The following is a 16,640-nucleotide window of genomic DNA, read 5'->3' as shown; positions in this document are numbered from 1 at the left end:
CCGCAGTGTCCGCTCTGGAGCTCGGCCTTGCGGTTCTTGTTTACCCTGAAGAAGGGAGTAATCAACTTACGTTCTCTATCATTATGCGCTTTTCTTCATACATCATCTAGTATATGTTTATTTCATGCTTGACGAGCGGGGCTCGCTTCATTGCACCGGGTGTGTACGGTAGATGTTGTGATATGAACTGCGTTCATGGTGACTCCTACGCATGGTATGCTGATTTTAAGTTCTATGATACGCATATTTACTACATCTTGTATATTAGCTTCTATGTTACACCGGGAGTTTGAGTAGATTTTCAGCTGTTGTAACATAGTCGAAATCAACGCGTTTAGCTAGTTGAAGTCGACAGATAATAACTGCAGTGGCCAAATGGAGATTAGGCTTGTCTGACGATTCTGATATGGCGTAGAGAAAGGAGCAATCAATGTTCTCTACTGTCATTTGTCCCGCTTCGTACATTTCCCGACTATTATCTAGGAAAAGTCTATCCGGTCTCAAATGAATCCCGCTTCGAAGCCATACCGCATGGAACCGGGCTTTGGATATAGTATGACGAGAAAACAGTTTGATTTTGTTGAGCAAGCTGGATCTAATAATCTAACTAGCATGACTCGATACAGGTGGATATGAGCGATGGAAAAGAGGAAAAGATTGGCAGATGGGGATAACACTAGGCAGTCAAAGTTAGGGAGAGAAGAAGAAATGAAGAGTTGTTGATGAAGATGAAGCACGAGCGCCGGGAAAACAAGACACGGGAATATTAGGCAGCGGGGCGATGACGGTCCGGCCTCGGAGCGCGCATGAAAACAACAATAAACAAAGGTTTCCCTAATCCACGTTTCCGACCAATCTCCTACACTTGACACCTATAGGTATGCCGAGGCAACCCTTAGAACACTTTAAAGTCCTTAAATCGATTTTTGCTCGTCCAACCCTCTCAGGAAGCAGTGCTTATCCTCGGCGGATTCAGCGCTCAACATCAATGTCAACGTTCCTAATGTTCAATCCTGTGACCGTCTCGAACTTCGCTATACATGGCTACCAATTGGGTGCACGGAACGGCCGTGCCGCACTGAATTAGTGTGTATGCTTATGCCTCGATCGTAACAATCATAGCTTCCACTTTCCGCCGGCGTCCACCATCTTTTGGTGAGCCCTATCGTACAGCATGGGCGCCTAGTGTATCATGTCGTCCACAACCATGCCAACAAGCTCAACACCATGTACGTCAGGCATGTATGTGTACTTGCCTCAGGTTGCTCACAATCCTTGATTGCAGACTTGACTGCAGATCATTACAGTCAAGGGAGTGGCGCATGGGAAAGGCTGTCTCACGCGAAAGCCACTGGAGCAGAGTACGACTCGAATGAACGCCGATCTTTCTCGCAATGTCTACCAGGGACGCGGCAAGAGCTCTTGACGAAGTTGGGCAAGGCGATGAATGAGGAAGCAGGTCAGGTTATCTGGCTATTCGGGGAGTCAGGTTCCGGGAAGTCGAGCGTCGCGCACACTATTGCCAGACAGCTGAGCACCCAGAACCAGCTTGCTGCGACATTCTTCTTCTCGCGCCGGCGGACGCATGCTGACCGAAGCGATGCCAACCTCGTATTCCCCACCCTTGCGTATCAAATCGGTCTTCTCCACCTAAGGGCAAGATCAGCTGTTGTCAAAGCTATCACCGATGATCCAGAACTTCTTTCGAACCTAAAGTCTCGGACGGATCAGTTCGAGCATCTAGTCAAAGCGCCTTTGAGAAGTCTGCAACACGTTTGGGCAATACCGAGGAAGGTGATAATAGATGCAGTCGATGAAGTAGTGACAGGCGATCGAGGCTCCCTTGAGTCGCTAGTCTGCTCTCTGAACGAGCTCGTCCGCGATCTCGACATCCCAATTTCGCACATACTGGTGACAAGCCGCCCCTTTCCTTCATTAGTCACCCTGTCACGAACTCTAGCGACCAATGGCCGGCTGACAGTGTTGAATATGCAGCAATTTAGTCCCAATTATGACATTGAACTCTTCTTGAAACATTCCTTCGATAACATTTACGACATCCACGAACTTTCTTTCCTCCACGAGCGACCGTGGCCTTCTTCTACCATCCTAACCTCACTTTCCACCCGCATCAAGGGAAGATTCATTGTTGCCGCAACAATTGTCAGGCTGATTGAAAACGCCGAAAGCCCAAGCGACTGCCTCGACCTGATCTCGAGGATGTATGAGGGGACCATGGACCCCATCGACCTCGACCTTGGCAACATCGACTCGATCTATTCCTACGTGCTTTCCTCGGGTGATGAGCAGAATCAGCGGTCGGGAGTGGAGTACTTGTCCGATATCATGACCCTGGCGCGACCATTGACGTTGGATGGCATCTGCACGCTGTCTGGCGTGGACGTTTCGAAGCACATCGTACACCTCTCGGCGATCGTCTCTCTACCTCCCATGTACTATTCGACGACCGTGCAAGTGTATCATTCGTCTCTCCGGGACTACCTCTGGGATAGCTCTAGGTCCGGCAACATCTGCGTCTCTCCGCCTACCTCACATGGCCGTCTGGCCGTCTGGTGCTTTCAGCTCATGAAACGAAAACTACTCAAGGTCAAGCTTCTAAAAGGTGAGTCATCTTGGAAAATCTGTCCGGTTGCGATCCGGGAGGTATGCTAACTAGATGGTGAAGACGAGGTCAAGCCTCCTCTTCAATATGCCATGTCTTTTTGGTGCTACCACCTGCAACGCTCGGACCCGAACCGGCAGATTCAAGCCCTAACCCTCGACTTCGTCAGGAACCGAGCGGTATTGTTTCTCGAAACAGCCATCGCAATGGGGAAGTTTCCCGAAGCGATGTCCTGTCTCATCCAAGCCCGATTTACGATGATGGTTAGCTTCGGTTTTGCCTGAGCCACCACGATAATAGCTGATTAAGCGTGGCAATACAGACTCGGTGGGAGCAATTTTTGAATCGGGCCGAGATAATGAGTATGCTGGATATCCACTGGCGAGATTACAGCCACCACATCGCGGAAAAGCCAAAGACGCCAACAATGGTGCCCGAGGCCGGGGGGTATATAGTACGTGCTCTGTCGTTCACTGGGGAAAATGTCAAGCCTATTCAAGTGAGAGCCTGGCGAGAGGTGAAGGTGCACATGTCCTCAGCTAGTAGAGTCCCTGGCTACTAACATTAAAACGTTGCCAATACGATATGGATATACCGGAAATAGACCTCGTCGATGTAGAGATCTGTGCGTGTTGGCAAGTCTGATTGACACTGGAGTAAGAAATTCTGACAATGTGTGACGAACACTGAAGCTGGCTTCAAGTTCTTACCCGATCCAAACGCCACCCCCACACGAGACGGTATTATTAGTAACGTGGGGTTTCCCTTGCAGATACCCTGTGCTTGCATACGAACGGTGGCGCTGTGATATGCGGGTATATCTAATAAAGCGACTAATAGCCCGCAAGCAACGGAAATGTCAATGGCCATCTGATGGAGCCTTATCGGTAGAAGCAAGATACAAAACACTGGGGTTGAATGAAAAACGAGCAAGGATTCCGATCTATTGAACAGAGTATTAAACATATATGCACATGATGAGTAAGACTTAAAAGGGTGAGTAAATGCGGATGGATCTAATACGACCATGAGACCATGTAGATGGATATGAGCAATGGAGGGGAAAGGGTTGATGAGAGGATATTACACCAGTACAGATCAACAGCGAGGAACGATGGGTAAAAAGGAATCATGATGATGCACGAGCGCCTGGCACGGTGAAGCACGGGGGATATTAGACAGTGGGGCAAGGAGGGAAGAGCAGGAAAATGGCGAGAGGCATGAGGACGCGGACGGTTTAAGATTGGGTCGCGACGGGCGTTATAGGGATGCCAGTTATATGTCTCTTCGGTCGCGGTACCCTGTCAAACAAGACACACACATGATCAGCATCCAAGTTTACGCGCAAACTGTAGGCGCATGTAGGCACTCACTCATCAAAGTGCGTTCCGCGCTTCGGATTGGCCCGACGCTTCGCGACCGCCTTCTTGACTTTCTTCTCCGGTCGGACGACGATGATGGGCACGGGGGAGTGCGAGAGGCAGTACTTGGAGACGGAGCCCATGCTTGAACCACCGAAGGCCGCGCCCCAGGCGGACATCATGCCGCGCTGGCCACGCGTGCCGACGACGACGGAGTCTGGGCGGTACAGAGCGATGAGGCGGTCGAGGGTCGTGGTGACTTTGCCGGCGATGAGCTCAACAATGATGGAGAGCTGTTCGCAGAGACGCATATATGAAGGTTGAAAGTAAGTGACGGGGTAGTTTGGGGGAATAGAGGACGAGACGCACCTTGCGATCAGGATCGTACTCGATGCACTTCTCCTGGCACTGGCGCATAAGCTCGCGTGCGTCCTCGCGGACGAGCTCGTGGTCCCTCTCTGCGCGCCATTCAATTACATCAGCACACCACCCAACCAAAAATCAGGTCGCATACACGCACCCAATTCCTCCGGATCGACCCCTCTGAACACGATGAGCTCGTCGCCGTCCTGGACGAGCGACTCGAGCGCCCAGTCGAGCGCCTGGCTGCCGCTCTCGTCCGGGCTCGATGCGCACAGAAAGACGCGCGTCTGGCGGTTGCGCGAGTAGCCCGACGACTGGACGTGCAGCGTGTACGAGAACATGGACGCGGCCGGGTTCTCGAAGGTGTCGAACGAGACCTTGGGCGTGTAGCCCTGCCCCACGACGCCAGCTGCGGGGGGCGGCGCATTCCCGTCTCGGTTGGTTCCGGACGGGGATTGCGAGAGCGAGAGCGACGAGGATGTGGAATGCATAGCTCCGGATACGGCTGAGCGGGTTGTTCCCTGGTTAGAGGTGGATGGTGCGAGGTTGAGAGAGGCGGGGCGGAGATGGGGGGAGTGGCCTGGGGAAGTAGCGGGGGAGGACGGGCGAGAAGGCTGTTTGAGAGCGGAACGGAGCATGGTGATTGGAATGTGGGTATGCTGGTGTTCGGCGTAGTGCGTCGCCATCCTGTGTACGGCGGCTGCGACAAATATAAAGCAGGGGATGCACCTCCTTGGCGCAGGGGCTGCGAGGCAATACACTCGCCTTTTCTCCTTTATTTTTGCGAGATAAGGGTTTATTTTGCCCCTTTCGGGGATGGAATTTACCAAATTATCTGTTTTGCCTTGACACGCTCCGCGGCCGATCTGGCCTCGCTCATATCTCGACCTCATACCTGTCGAACCACAATGTCCTCCTCACCCCTTTCCAGCCCAGAACCATCCCAGTCGCCAGCGCCTGTCATCGAGGCAAACTCTCCTGTCAAGTCGCCAGCACCAGAGGACTCGTCGAAGAAAGACCAGCCAGCCGAGGCTGCTGACAAGTCCAACAAGCCACAAGACAAGTCTTCCTCGCCTTCTGAAGACGCCGAGGACGGCGAAGAGGATGAAGAAGAGGATGAAGAAGAATCTCCAGAGGATTCCAATCCTGCCTCCCGCTCGACCTCAGCCCAGGCCTCGACCGCTCCCTCGGCAGGCGCATGGCAGGCCATCTGGTCTCCACAGTACAGCGCTTACTACTTCTACAACACAGACACCAAGGAGACAACCTGGGTGAACCCCCTCCAGCCCGAGGACTCCTCTTCCTCCACCCCTGCTTCGAACCAGCCCTCCACGAGCGGTGACGCGTCCGCGGGTCCCTCGGAGGCCGGCCCGTCTAGTTCCAACGCCGGTCCCTCCTCGTCATCCTCATACAACCCTGTTGCGCAGTACGCCGCCCTCCAAGCCAACGCCGTCGCAGCAGGCATTGACCCCTCGCTCGCGCACCTCGACCCGTCTCTCGCCCTAGGGCCCAACAGCGGAGGCGCAGGTGCCAGCGGGGCCTACGTCGCCAAGTTCAACGCACGCACAGGCGCGTTCGCCAAGGCCGACGCACGCGACCCGACGCACCTGTCGGAGTTCGAGCGCGCGAAGCGCATGTCTGAGTTCTACTTTGACGTCGGCGCGTGGGAGAAGGATCTTGAGCAGCGGCAGAAGGAGGAGGCAGAGGAGGAAGAGAACGGGAAGAAGCGGAAGCGGCCGTCTAAGAAGGACTTGGTGAGTTTCTCTTTTTTTCTTTTAGCTTGTCTGTTTGGCAGCTCGCGGTTGTTTCCCGATCTATCTTCAATTACCCTGCATTTGCCCTTCTGATCGGACTCAACTCATCCGACTTCTTTTCTTTGCGTAGGAGCGATACAAGGAGCAAAAGCGTGCGAAGAAGCTGGCAAAGACCGCCTGGCTGCGTACATGACCACATCTCTGTACTTTTACTGGTGCACCTCCACAAGCATGCGTATAATCATCATATTCTGACCGTCATGTATACCGTTCGTGATTCCCCTGTTCAGTGACAATGCAAACTCTTCCATCAGACGGCAAATTCGCAATAAAAAGGACTATTGTGCTTGCGACCATCACGGTTACGGAGGACTGGTCGGTAAGGAATATGCTGCCCTTGGTGGCGAGTGCGACTTCGGGCTGCCATGATTCTGAACCCGCCGATACATTCTCATGTTGCTTGGACTATACAGCTAGCGAGGCAGGAACCGCAGGACTTGCCTTTTTGTTGTGCCCGGTTCACACCGTCACATCCAACGACGGATTGATGTTTGAAGCACACACTGCATAAAATCATGTATTGACCCTTTCATCAAGAACGAGGATAGAATGCGTCGTGGCCGAGATGGCAGAGTCAAAGGTGTGTACCACACGTGGACGAGACTACGTCGTAGTTCACTCCTACACCGCGAGCGAAAGTAAGGTTCAAATGGCTCCTGTGTGCTCCGGCTTATGAACTATGAAGGTCAACGATTTGCATCTCGAAATTAGTGTATGGATATCAGGATGGCAGTAAGTCATGACGGCTTTAGATCCGACGTACGTCGACAAGCGAAAACATATCGGCTTGATTTAACATATACACCATTGGTGAATCAAGAAGATAACAATATACAACGTTTTGACATGAGCGAAGGATTCATACGCGCTGCACTAATACGATCTCTGGATTTGATGGACGCAGCCGTCTGGCGAGAACATCCAAGCCTACTCCTAAGCTATGCGGACTCTGAGGGAGCTCCCACTTCACGTCGGATGTCGATCATGGTGAGCTGATAGAGTCGCGTTGGCGTCACTCCCGACCTCTGACATGATCTAGCTCACCTTCTTTGAATTCTCCCAAGCCTTATCCGTGCTACGCTGAGAAGCATTACCAGCGCCCGTTTTATAAACCTCAAATGGCCTACGACGCTGAAGGATCCAGCGCCCATTTAGTCTGCTATGTGTCAGTACTTAATAAAGCTGGGAAATTCTGGCATGACTGACGCTGCCATCAACGCGTTGGCGTATACTGAGATGAAATGGTATGAGCACACATCTCTCTTCCAGATAAAGTAGACTAAAAGAATGAGCTCACCGGAGCCGAAAAGTGCATATACGGATATCCATAAATCTGACGTAACTGCTTAGAAGGAAAAGGAAAAGAAATAGAGACGTTTCTCACAGTCATTGGGAAATGCTAAAAACTGCCAAGTACTGTCAACTGTAATCGCTCGCAACAAGAGAAAGGTGTGGCAATTACAAGTGCCAGGGTGAGGATTGATGCCAAGCTAGAGCGCAGTATCATCACCATGAAGTCAACGAAAACATGTAAAAAATAAGCACCACATGCACAGGCCCGTCTCTATAAATGAGCAAGGTAAGACACGGTAGGTCATGATCGAGGCTTAATCGTACCGAGAGTCCATAGGATGAGCTGATCAAGGGTGTGAGATGTGCTGTGGTCGTGTTTAGATCATGTACTATGGAAGAACAGACCGTGACGTCTACGTACGTTGCAAAGCTATCGCATCTTCGCTTGGTCCAGAGATAGTATGTAATCGCTGAACAGACGACCACATCGCTCAATATTGCGGACACGAATGTAAGAATGATTAGGGTATGTGCTTGTTGCCAGTACTCGATGGTGTTTGGAGTGTTCCAAGCTTTTGCTATAGCCATATACGCTGGTACTTGTCGAAGACATGTAAGGCCGAGCACACAGATCGTTGGCAGCCATGATTTCTTCGATATCTTCCAGAGGCGGTACAGGAAGAACAGCTGATTCTGCCTTCAGCAACAAGCTACCTGATGAACAGTATAGCCAGTACTACTCACGGGTACAAAAAATGCCACAAGAGTCGTAAACATGATAACCATAACCATTGCCTTTGTCATGGTCAGAAGCACCAGCGGCGATTCCATGGCAATGATGGTCATTTCCCACATGACGGCACATTCACTGAAGAAATGAGCAACTTGAAGCTATAGTACCCTGGAGAGTGATGACTCCGGTCAACAAAAAGCATCAGGTATAAAAAGACCACTTGAGCTAACATGAGAGCAATTGCCTTCAAGCATGCGGTATGTACAAGCGAGCAAGACTGACTTGAACTGTGTTCAAGGGGTAGACATACCACTGCCTTGTATGACCATTTGTCCTCGGGAAATCTCGTGAAGTAGGTGTATGCTTGGACGAAGAATGCACCTGTTGCAAAAGCATTTGCAAATGTTCCCGCTTCGAAGGGGCCAACCACCATGCCCGGCTTGAGAGGAAGAGGAAAGGAGGAAGACGCCATGTGTATCAATTAGAAAGATGAGAAGATGGTGGCTGCAGTGCGGGGAGGATCTTAAGCGAACGGTGACGACTTACCGCCGTTATCTACTTGAACACTTTGATGAATATCACTGAGTAAAGCTCATTAGTCGATTTTGGTAAGCTGTGTCCATCATTTTAATCACGAATGCAGTTTTCAATGAGGATCTATGATGATCTATCTGAGACATCACAGGCACTAGTACCAGAAGAGAGGATAGAAACATTTTTGTATGCTCTATTAGGCAAGAGTTTACCCCAGCATTAACATAGCGATTGATTCCTCTTGTGGAGCATTACCAGCTAAAATGTTCATAGAAAGTACATATTCATTTGGTATCAGCCAGTGACCGGGTGGGGCCCATGCTGTTCTAGCGCTTGCAGTTATATACAGTGCGATGTGTCTGTGTGATCAAGGAATGTGGTGTCTTGGTCTGAGAAAACGAGTGCTAATACAGAACGGGCAGCCCACGGTTGTGATGTGCGAGAGAGCAGATATTGGATCTGATTTAATAATCAATGCGACGGTATCCAAGAGGCGCTCAAAGTCTTTGTGCAGAGTCAAAGGTTGTTTCGTCAATCTATCCAAGGGATGGTATTAGAAGTCCGAGTCGATTCAGGGATTTTCTGCCGTGAACGCACTGTCATTCCGAAGCTACTCACCAAAAAAGCATTGTCCTCCGAGTCAAGAATTATGAGCCATCGAGCTCAAGGACATCCGATCAACAAGAATGGGCGCTCCTGTGGTTCCAAAACTACACGCAAGGATCCCAAATAAGGTTGTCTGCTGAGGCTGTAAATGCTGAGGCTTTACGTAGATCTGATAAATCCACGCACTGCCAAATCTTCTCTGTGTATAAATTCAGCGGTCGCTAGAGACTGCGACAACACAGGCGTATTTGACCTACTAGGCGAGTTGCGGGTGCCACGAAGGGCAATCGCATAGGGTACTGAATAGCTACACATCTCATACACGACTGCTAGTAAACGGCCGAGAATATGAGAAGAAGGGAACAATCGTTAGCACATATGAACAGGATCTGAACATGCAGGCTGACATCGTTAAAATTTGGTGGGGTTGTCATGCTATGACAGGACATAAAGCGCGAGATCAAGAATTAGAAAAAAAAAAAAAAAAAAAAAAAGGGAGCCCTATATACAAAGCCCGATCACGAGCTGGAACATCTCTAGAGGATACATTGTGATGGGTGTATGCTTAACAGCCCAGCCATGTGCCACCATTCTAAAGCTTCTCCGTGACAACATTACGTGACAATGATATCTTCTTATGCATTATCACAGGCTGAAAGCCTTAACACAAAGTTGAGGCTACTTGAAGCCATTCCGGTCATAATTCTCAAGACAACAGAACTCGAAGATTCATATGGTATTGCGAGGGAGATATCTTGGACATGAATGCCGTAAATGAAAAGTGTAATGTAAGGGCCAACTAAGCACGGCTACATACGAATCGACGCTGGACAGATTAGCACACCATATAACTCCAATGCTTATATTCTCCATGTATGAGCTTATATTTTTCTTAGGAACTGATCTCATTGGCACTGAAATAATCAAACACCGTCATTGTGCCCGTTTTTCATCTCCATGAATCGCTCAGACTGTGATCTTGCATTGTAACTGAGTATCCGTCCGCAATCCATACTCGTAACAGATGGCGTAGGTTCGTATCATAGTGTCACTCCATTAAGCTTGAATATTATTTCTTGCAAGGCACACTTGGTAACGAAGGATCTGAGATAGGAATGAAACCTGGAGGGAGGAAATGTTGTGCGTGGTCCGGCGATAGTAAATTTGATAAATCCCATATTCACGGACGGTAATTCTAGTCGTCGCTCGGGACCTAGGTAGGCTCAGTAAAAATTGGAAGGATAGGTGCGACGTCCGGTGATAGTAATTCCGGCTCGTCTTGTCGCGGATGGTAATCCTCGTTGTCACTCGGACCCTCGGCAGTCTCAACAGAAATACGGATCATGCCTTCTCCGTACTGACAAATATTGGTCATAGAAAATTGAGTGATTCAGCGCAGATAAGCTTGTAGAGAATGAATATAGACTCACGATCAGGTAAGCCCAGTGAAGGAATAAGTATTGACGCAGAATAGCCTCGAAAGATCTCCATTCCTGAGAAGATTGGCCTGTATGGGATTGACAGTATAGATCGAATTGTTCTTGTGCAGATCTGGTGACATTGTGAACCCCAGCCGCTTGAGCGTTGAGCTGGATATTTACAGATACTCAAAAATCAGTAATGCCAAGCTCAAAAGAATGACGTTTCTGACTCACATATCGCTTTTGTCCTTGGCCAGTTGTTGTAGTTGACGATTCAGCCCATCGAATTCTTTCGTATCTTGCTTTCTGTGCCTGATCAACTAACAATGGCGCATTTGAATGTCGTTTCTAACTCTTTTCCACACCGGAATGAACGGAGCTGACATACGTTCGATATATTTCCAATGCTCATCTAAGTGCGGTGACAGAATAGCATGGTCGTCGAGTAGATGGGAATGAATCGTATCAATATCCCAGCAAGAATATTGACAAGGTCTTAAATCACAGTAGAAACAGGGATAATCTCTGAGTGTAATCATGAGCACAGCAACAGGGCTGAACTTCGACCACTTGGTGACTTGCCTTATACACCTGTGTTCCAACGCAGTCTTCAATCTTGTAGATACGTCTTTGCTACAGCGTTGACATCTCCATTCAGCACGGGTCTGCACATGAAAGGAATCAACACCGCCAAAGAATTGTACACCATTGCAATCCAGGCAACGTACCCGTGACCCTTTTATGAAATGTGCGAGATATGCAGCTGCGTGAAGCAAACTTACTGCCTCTTTCTGGCTGTCAAATGGTTCCCACTTCTAATCCAAGTCCAATCAGAAAACTCACTGCATGGACCATAATGTTGCAGTACTCACTAATATCATAGCTCTAGCCGCCCAGAGAGTTTCACAGGCTTCGGATAAATGATCAGAACCGCTACGATCGCTGATTCCTATGTAAGCTGTAAGGCAGGTTTTCAGAAACTCGACAAGGAGCATCCTGATTTCGTTATTTGGTTCTGCGTGCTTGAGATGATGCGCCCAGTTCTCAAGCGCGTACTGAAGAGGACCCTCATATTCATCTGGATCAAAGTTATTATCAGAAAACGTCGTTGCATACGCACTCAGAATTTTACCAATTACTCTGTTCTTCTCTACATCCGCCCTTTCCTTGATTCCAACACGGAAACACATGCAAAGCAAACGAGAATGCGAGCTCCTTGGGGTTACATGGAGTTCGAGCGACCTAGAACTGTCCCAAAGATAGTCCCTCAACGATGCGTGATAAATCGCAACTGTAGCCTTAGGCTCCGAAGCGGAGGGTACGGCAACAATAGCAGAGAGATGATGGATGCGCCTCCAAATATCATAACCAAAAAACCGGCAAATAGTAGATGTAGACAAGGGTTTGGAAAGAGCGATAATGTCGGAAAGGCACTGGACAGAAGATCTCCGGTCACTGGGATAGCAATCAGAGATGATGTAGCGATAGACGGAGTCAATATTGCCGAGACGAATGTAGGTGGGGTTGGGGCTTCCGTCGTATATTTTTGATATGAGGTTCAAACGATCAATTGGATATTCGGCGTTCTCGACGAGTCTGACGAGAGTGGCTGCAACAATGAATCGCCCACCAATCCTTCTGGCCAACGAGAGAAGGACAGCTTGCGAAGGCCATGGCTTTTCCTGGAAGAAATGGAGATCACGAGCGTTGTACGTTTCGTCAAAAGAATGCCGGAGAAATGTCATGATGTCGTTGGTAGCGTCAAAATCTTCAATCTGAACCGGGGAGATGAGCCCAGTGAAACCGCTTCCTCGTGACATTCTAACAAGGGGAGCATCGGGTCGGCTCGTTACTAGGATGTAGGAGATAGGGATGTCAGGATCGAGCAGAAGTTCCTCCATGGCGAGAATTGTTGGCCTAATGTGAGATCCTCCTTCGTCAGCAGCATCCAAAATCAGAATTCTTTTAGTCTGCCAGACAAGCCGAAGAGTTTTGAGCGGCTCCTTGATGAGACGTTCGAATTGGTCTGCACGAGACTTTTTGTCAGAGAGGAGCTCGGGATCTTCTCTAAGAGCATGGATGATAGCTTGTTTGGCACGAAAGTGGAGACTGCCAATTTGATAGGCAAGAGTGAGGTAAAGGAGGTTCGTATTGTTGAGGTCGGTATGGTTTCGCGAGAAGAAAAAAGTGGCCGCGAGCCGCTTACTGGTGCGCAGACGATCGGCGACTGTATAAGCGACAGCGGACTTTCCTGATCCTGCTTCGCCAAAGAGCCAGATGACCTTCCTATCGGTTCCCTGCATGGATGTGCACAAGTTGTCGAGGAGCTCAACTCGAGTCTCCGGGAGGCACCGGGAGAAACTGCGATTCTCGTTTGCATTGTACTCCGCACCCATAGCCTTGGCGATGGCAAGCTTCTCCCACAGTTGATCGTTATTTGCCATATCTGTTGACGACATAACTTGTAAGAATGATTTTCTCGAAACAGATCATGAACGTTGGGCGTACTCAGCTGATTGATGTCGTAGGGGAACAAGGGAAATTATTATGATCTGGGTGTCCAGTATTTGAGACGATACTGCGTATGCGAAACATGCTGAGTGCACAGGTCCGAGATCTAGATTGCTGTGTCAGATCAAGTAATGAGCGCAATGGACATGCCTATCTGGAACGGTCGTTTAATGTCCAGCGGTTATCTCACTTCGGAAGCGCTGAAGCCATTTATACCATCAAACGGTTGAAAGCGTTGTTATACATACATCAGTTTTACACACCGAACAACATCTAGCTTCTTAGAGACAAACCGTCGACGATGATCACGCGTAAAGAGTACAAATGAGTGACACAACCATCACTAAATGGGGGGATGAATGATAAGTAAATGATCATGGCCTACATCACAGATAATTACAAACATACACCGGGGAAATGGTGAGACTCTGGCATTAGTAGCATGTAAAGTCCGTTTTGAGCATGCAGGAAAGATCACGGGGATATGATCATAGCAAAGAATCTATTATCTACTCGAAGGGGCGTATTATCATTAGCAGATACGGCATGATAATAACATATGGTACTCACAGCTATTATAACTCACAACAGGTGCAGTATAACAACTTGCAATCACGACGAGGTTTCCAATACCAAGAAATTCATTGCAATTAATACAGTACACTCTACAGCAGACAATACAGTATACAAGAGAATTTATTGAGGCTAGCATCTGCAAAGGATGAGTAATAGTATGGGAAATATACGAGAGCAGCTCCTATTAGGCCCGAGCATGCGTCGCCCACAAAGCGCCAGGCATGGAGAATGTGTAATAGCGTGTACAAGCTCCTGAAAAGTGGAAGGCCATGCTTGTAGGGTGTGGAGGTGGCGACCGCACCTCCCTTATACTCCCAGCCGCCAAGCCGCCAGCTGAACTCGGGCCCTCGGTCTCGTACACATTTGAGGTGGTGCTCATGTTGCCATTTCTTGCGGAGCTGGATGATGCGGCAGAGCTGAATGCAGATATGGAGGGTGAGGAAGACGCAGAGGCAGGGGAGAAAGCAAATGACCAACTCTCGAGGAGGACAAAGTTCCTGGTGGGCTCAACGTGCACGAAGGACAAGTCCGGGGCGTGGTAGGCGAGCATGTGGCTGGTTGCATGGCCTGTGTGCTCGGGTACGGCGAGGACAAAGTCGAGGGCGAGGGGACTGGGGCTGGTGACAACAAAGAGGGTGAGGATGATGAAGGGGCAGAGGAGGAGATGGATGAGCGGAGGGGTGAGAGGTTGAGAAAATAAACGAATAAAGGCGAGACGGTTAGTGATCGTATAGAGTACAGACAGAGGCTGATGTACAGTAGATTATAGAGGTCCGTTACTCACCTCCGCCTTCAGGAATACCTTGCCAGAATGCCGTGTGTCATGAAATTTGAGTCTGCCGCAGCCCGTGTGCTACCGCAAGCTCTTGGGTACCTAAACAGGAGCATATAATCAGTAGTAGACAGCAAAATTCCCGCATGAGTACAAGATAATGTCGATCGTGGAGAAAGAAAGCAACGCTGAGATCCTGAGATGAGTTGGGCGGGGGAGTGTGTTCTAGAGAGGGGAGGGAGGAAAAGAGGAAAAGAGATACCACTCACCACAAACGGGCGGCGCGTTGGGAAATGATAGTAGAAGGAGATAGAGGAGGGTGGGGCCGAGGAAAACGTCACAGAGATTGTCAAGTTAATAAGTATCTTGACTTTATCTTGGTGGCGCGCGCACGGTCCAATTGCTGCACTCGGCGGTCAAAGGAATTCAAGGGTGCTTCTTTCCGGACGTCATCGAGCCTTCATTGTCACGACATCCGCTCACTGATCTAAAAAGGACGATTTGGACATGTTTATAGGCAACCAACAATTGATCAGTGTCCTCGGCATTTTATTCTGATATTCACACAGCGCCACTGAGGATGGCTTGCCACCGCTGCAAGCCTAAACGGTGTGATTTGCTTACTTTTCGGGCTGATCGGTGTTCTTTCCGCTCGCTTCTGTGACGGAGCTGCAAATGTGCTCGCTGATCACCACAAGTCCAAAAACTGCAACTATATAACGATGGGGATAATTTACACATTGAGCGAACACGAGTATAAACCGACAAGAAAGCGATACAAGGAGAGTGAGTTAATTCAAGGGAAACAAACATCGCCCACCTAGAGCATGAACGACGTCTGACAATATACATAGTATTTCGAGACAAGTTAACTCGAAAATATGGCTCTAATCTGTCTGAAAGCGGTCAACTCGGTGGCACCATTATGTGACCGCTATGGTGACGGTTCGGGAGCCTCTGAGGAAGCAGAAGAGCGGGAGAAGAAGAAGTAGCGGAGTAATGGAAGGAACGCTGAAGAAAGAGAACTAATGAAATGCAGGCTTATACATGGTGAAGCTCACGCTCTCTCTTATCCCCCGTTCGCGTATAAAACAGTATTTTGGGTTTTGTTTCGTATGTTCTCGAGTTTGAACATAGTTGTAGTACAAAGTTTGCTGCAGTGCGATCCGTTGCTTGATAGTGCTACCAATGATCTTGTTCTGTAATTTGATTCAAACCCGATTTCGTAGCCTATGTACATCCCAGATACTGTCGAAATTTCCGGTGCACTTTTTTTACCTTTCTGTGTCCCCTTATGAGTTTTCAGCTGCTCTACCAAGCATTTGAAATGCATCACAGGGTGCGGCCGATGATCGCACCCACTCATGAGCGTTACCTTGGAATGACAAAGGCTCTCAAACCATCAAAAAGCCTTAAATGGCGTCGTCACTCCAGCTTCGTTTTCACAGCGCTTAAAGCGCTCGAAATATTTATGCACTTTTAGTGATGTTCATATTACCTTCGACATGACATTCGGATTATTATGCTAAAATGCGAGCTGGAGTCTAAGCCGCGAGCGAGATGGTGGCGGTTGTGGATCAAGAGACAACGCCACCGATCTCACTGCTCGCTCTGGCCAGAAAAGTCGCGCCGCTGGTCACGCGTGCGTTGACTTTCCGCGACCCTCTCATTTCATGGCTTGCCGAGTGGCAGTGAGCTGCGAACGTGGGGCATGTAATGTATATAGCATGGACCAGTGATCTACTACAAATCTGACACCGACTCCGTAATGTGGGTGAGGCCGGGGTGACACCCGAGGAGAGGCTCCACGATTCCGACGTGCAAGGTTCCCGGGCCAAGACTGAGAGTCAGGTGGGGCCGAGCACGTTGAAACCGAGGTAGAACTCCCCGGGCCGTCAACCGTCTGGGGGTGTGTCGAGCCGGAACTAGTCCAGCCCAGACCACAGCAGGCGCAGCCGCGGACGCTGGCTCGCGGACCCCCCAGACCGTCGGAAGGCGAGCCTGGATTGGAGCTACTTGCGCCCGCGCCAAGC

General features: G+C 49.4%; 6 protein-coding genes across 6 annotated transcripts; 3 read left to right on the top strand and 3 right to left on the bottom strand.

Moving 5' to 3' along the window:
• Positions 1-1,207: 1,207 nt before the first annotated feature.
• On the top strand, positions 1,208-2,907 carry CONPUDRAFT_155346 (uncharacterized protein; the record flags this gene model as incomplete). The annotated part of the gene is made up of 3 exons (XM_007772080.1): positions 1,208-1,229; positions 1,286-2,623; positions 2,687-2,907. The coding sequence occupies 3 exons, from the start codon at positions 1,208-1,210 to the stop codon at positions 2,905-2,907; spliced, it is 1,581 nt and encodes a 526-aa protein (XP_007770270.1).
• A 1,085-nt stretch (positions 2,908-3,992) lies between these two features.
• Positions 3,993-4,838, bottom strand: CONPUDRAFT_58215 (uncharacterized protein; the record flags this gene model as incomplete). The annotated part of the gene is made up of 3 exons (XM_007771550.1): positions 3,993-4,277; positions 4,354-4,442; positions 4,505-4,838. 3 exons carry the CDS (start codon positions 4,836-4,838, stop codon positions 3,993-3,995), a joined length of 708 nt encoding a protein of 235 aa, XP_007769740.1.
• A 417-nt stretch (positions 4,839-5,255) lies between these two features.
• On the top strand, positions 5,256-6,417 carry CONPUDRAFT_166606 (uncharacterized protein; the record flags this gene model as incomplete). Its single annotated transcript, XM_007772079.1, has 2 exons — positions 5,256-6,101; positions 6,232-6,417. The coding sequence occupies 2 exons, from the start codon at positions 5,256-5,258 to the stop codon at positions 6,292-6,294; spliced, it is 909 nt and encodes a 302-aa protein (XP_007770269.1). The 3' UTR covers positions 6,295-6,417.
• Positions 6,418-10,540: 4,123 nt separating this feature from the next.
• On the bottom strand, positions 10,541-12,649 carry CONPUDRAFT_74256 (uncharacterized protein; the record flags this gene model as incomplete). Its single annotated transcript, XM_007771649.1, has 7 exons — positions 10,541-10,684; positions 10,758-10,916; positions 10,983-11,060; positions 11,137-11,160; positions 11,531-11,563; positions 11,621-11,826; positions 11,869-12,649. 7 exons carry the CDS (start codon positions 12,647-12,649, stop codon positions 10,541-10,543), a joined length of 1,425 nt encoding a protein of 474 aa, XP_007769839.1.
• A 33-nt stretch (positions 12,650-12,682) lies between these two features.
• Positions 12,683-13,144, bottom strand: CONPUDRAFT_38307 (uncharacterized protein; the record flags this gene model as incomplete). Its single annotated transcript, XM_007771522.1, has 1 exon — positions 12,683-13,144. A coding segment is annotated over one exon (462 nt), but the record flags the coding sequence as incomplete, so codon positions are not given.
• A 960-nt stretch (positions 13,145-14,104) lies between these two features.
• On the top strand, positions 14,105-14,535 carry CONPUDRAFT_155342 (uncharacterized protein; the record flags this gene model as incomplete). Its single annotated transcript, XM_007772078.1, has 2 exons — positions 14,105-14,270; positions 14,330-14,535. 2 exons carry the CDS (start codon positions 14,105-14,107, stop codon positions 14,533-14,535), a joined length of 372 nt encoding a protein of 123 aa, XP_007770268.1.
• Positions 14,536-16,640: the final 2,105 nt, after the last annotated feature.

This window comes from Coniophora puteana (assembly GCF_000271625.1).
Source record: "Coniophora puteana RWD-64-598 SS2 unplaced genomic scaffold CONPUscaffold_8, whole genome shotgun sequence".
NCBI classification, from domain to species: domain Eukaryota; kingdom Fungi; phylum Basidiomycota; class Agaricomycetes; order Boletales; family Coniophoraceae; genus Coniophora; species Coniophora puteana.
Note: the sequence above shows the minus strand (reverse complement) of the source record. Positions and strands in the feature narration are given on the sequence as shown.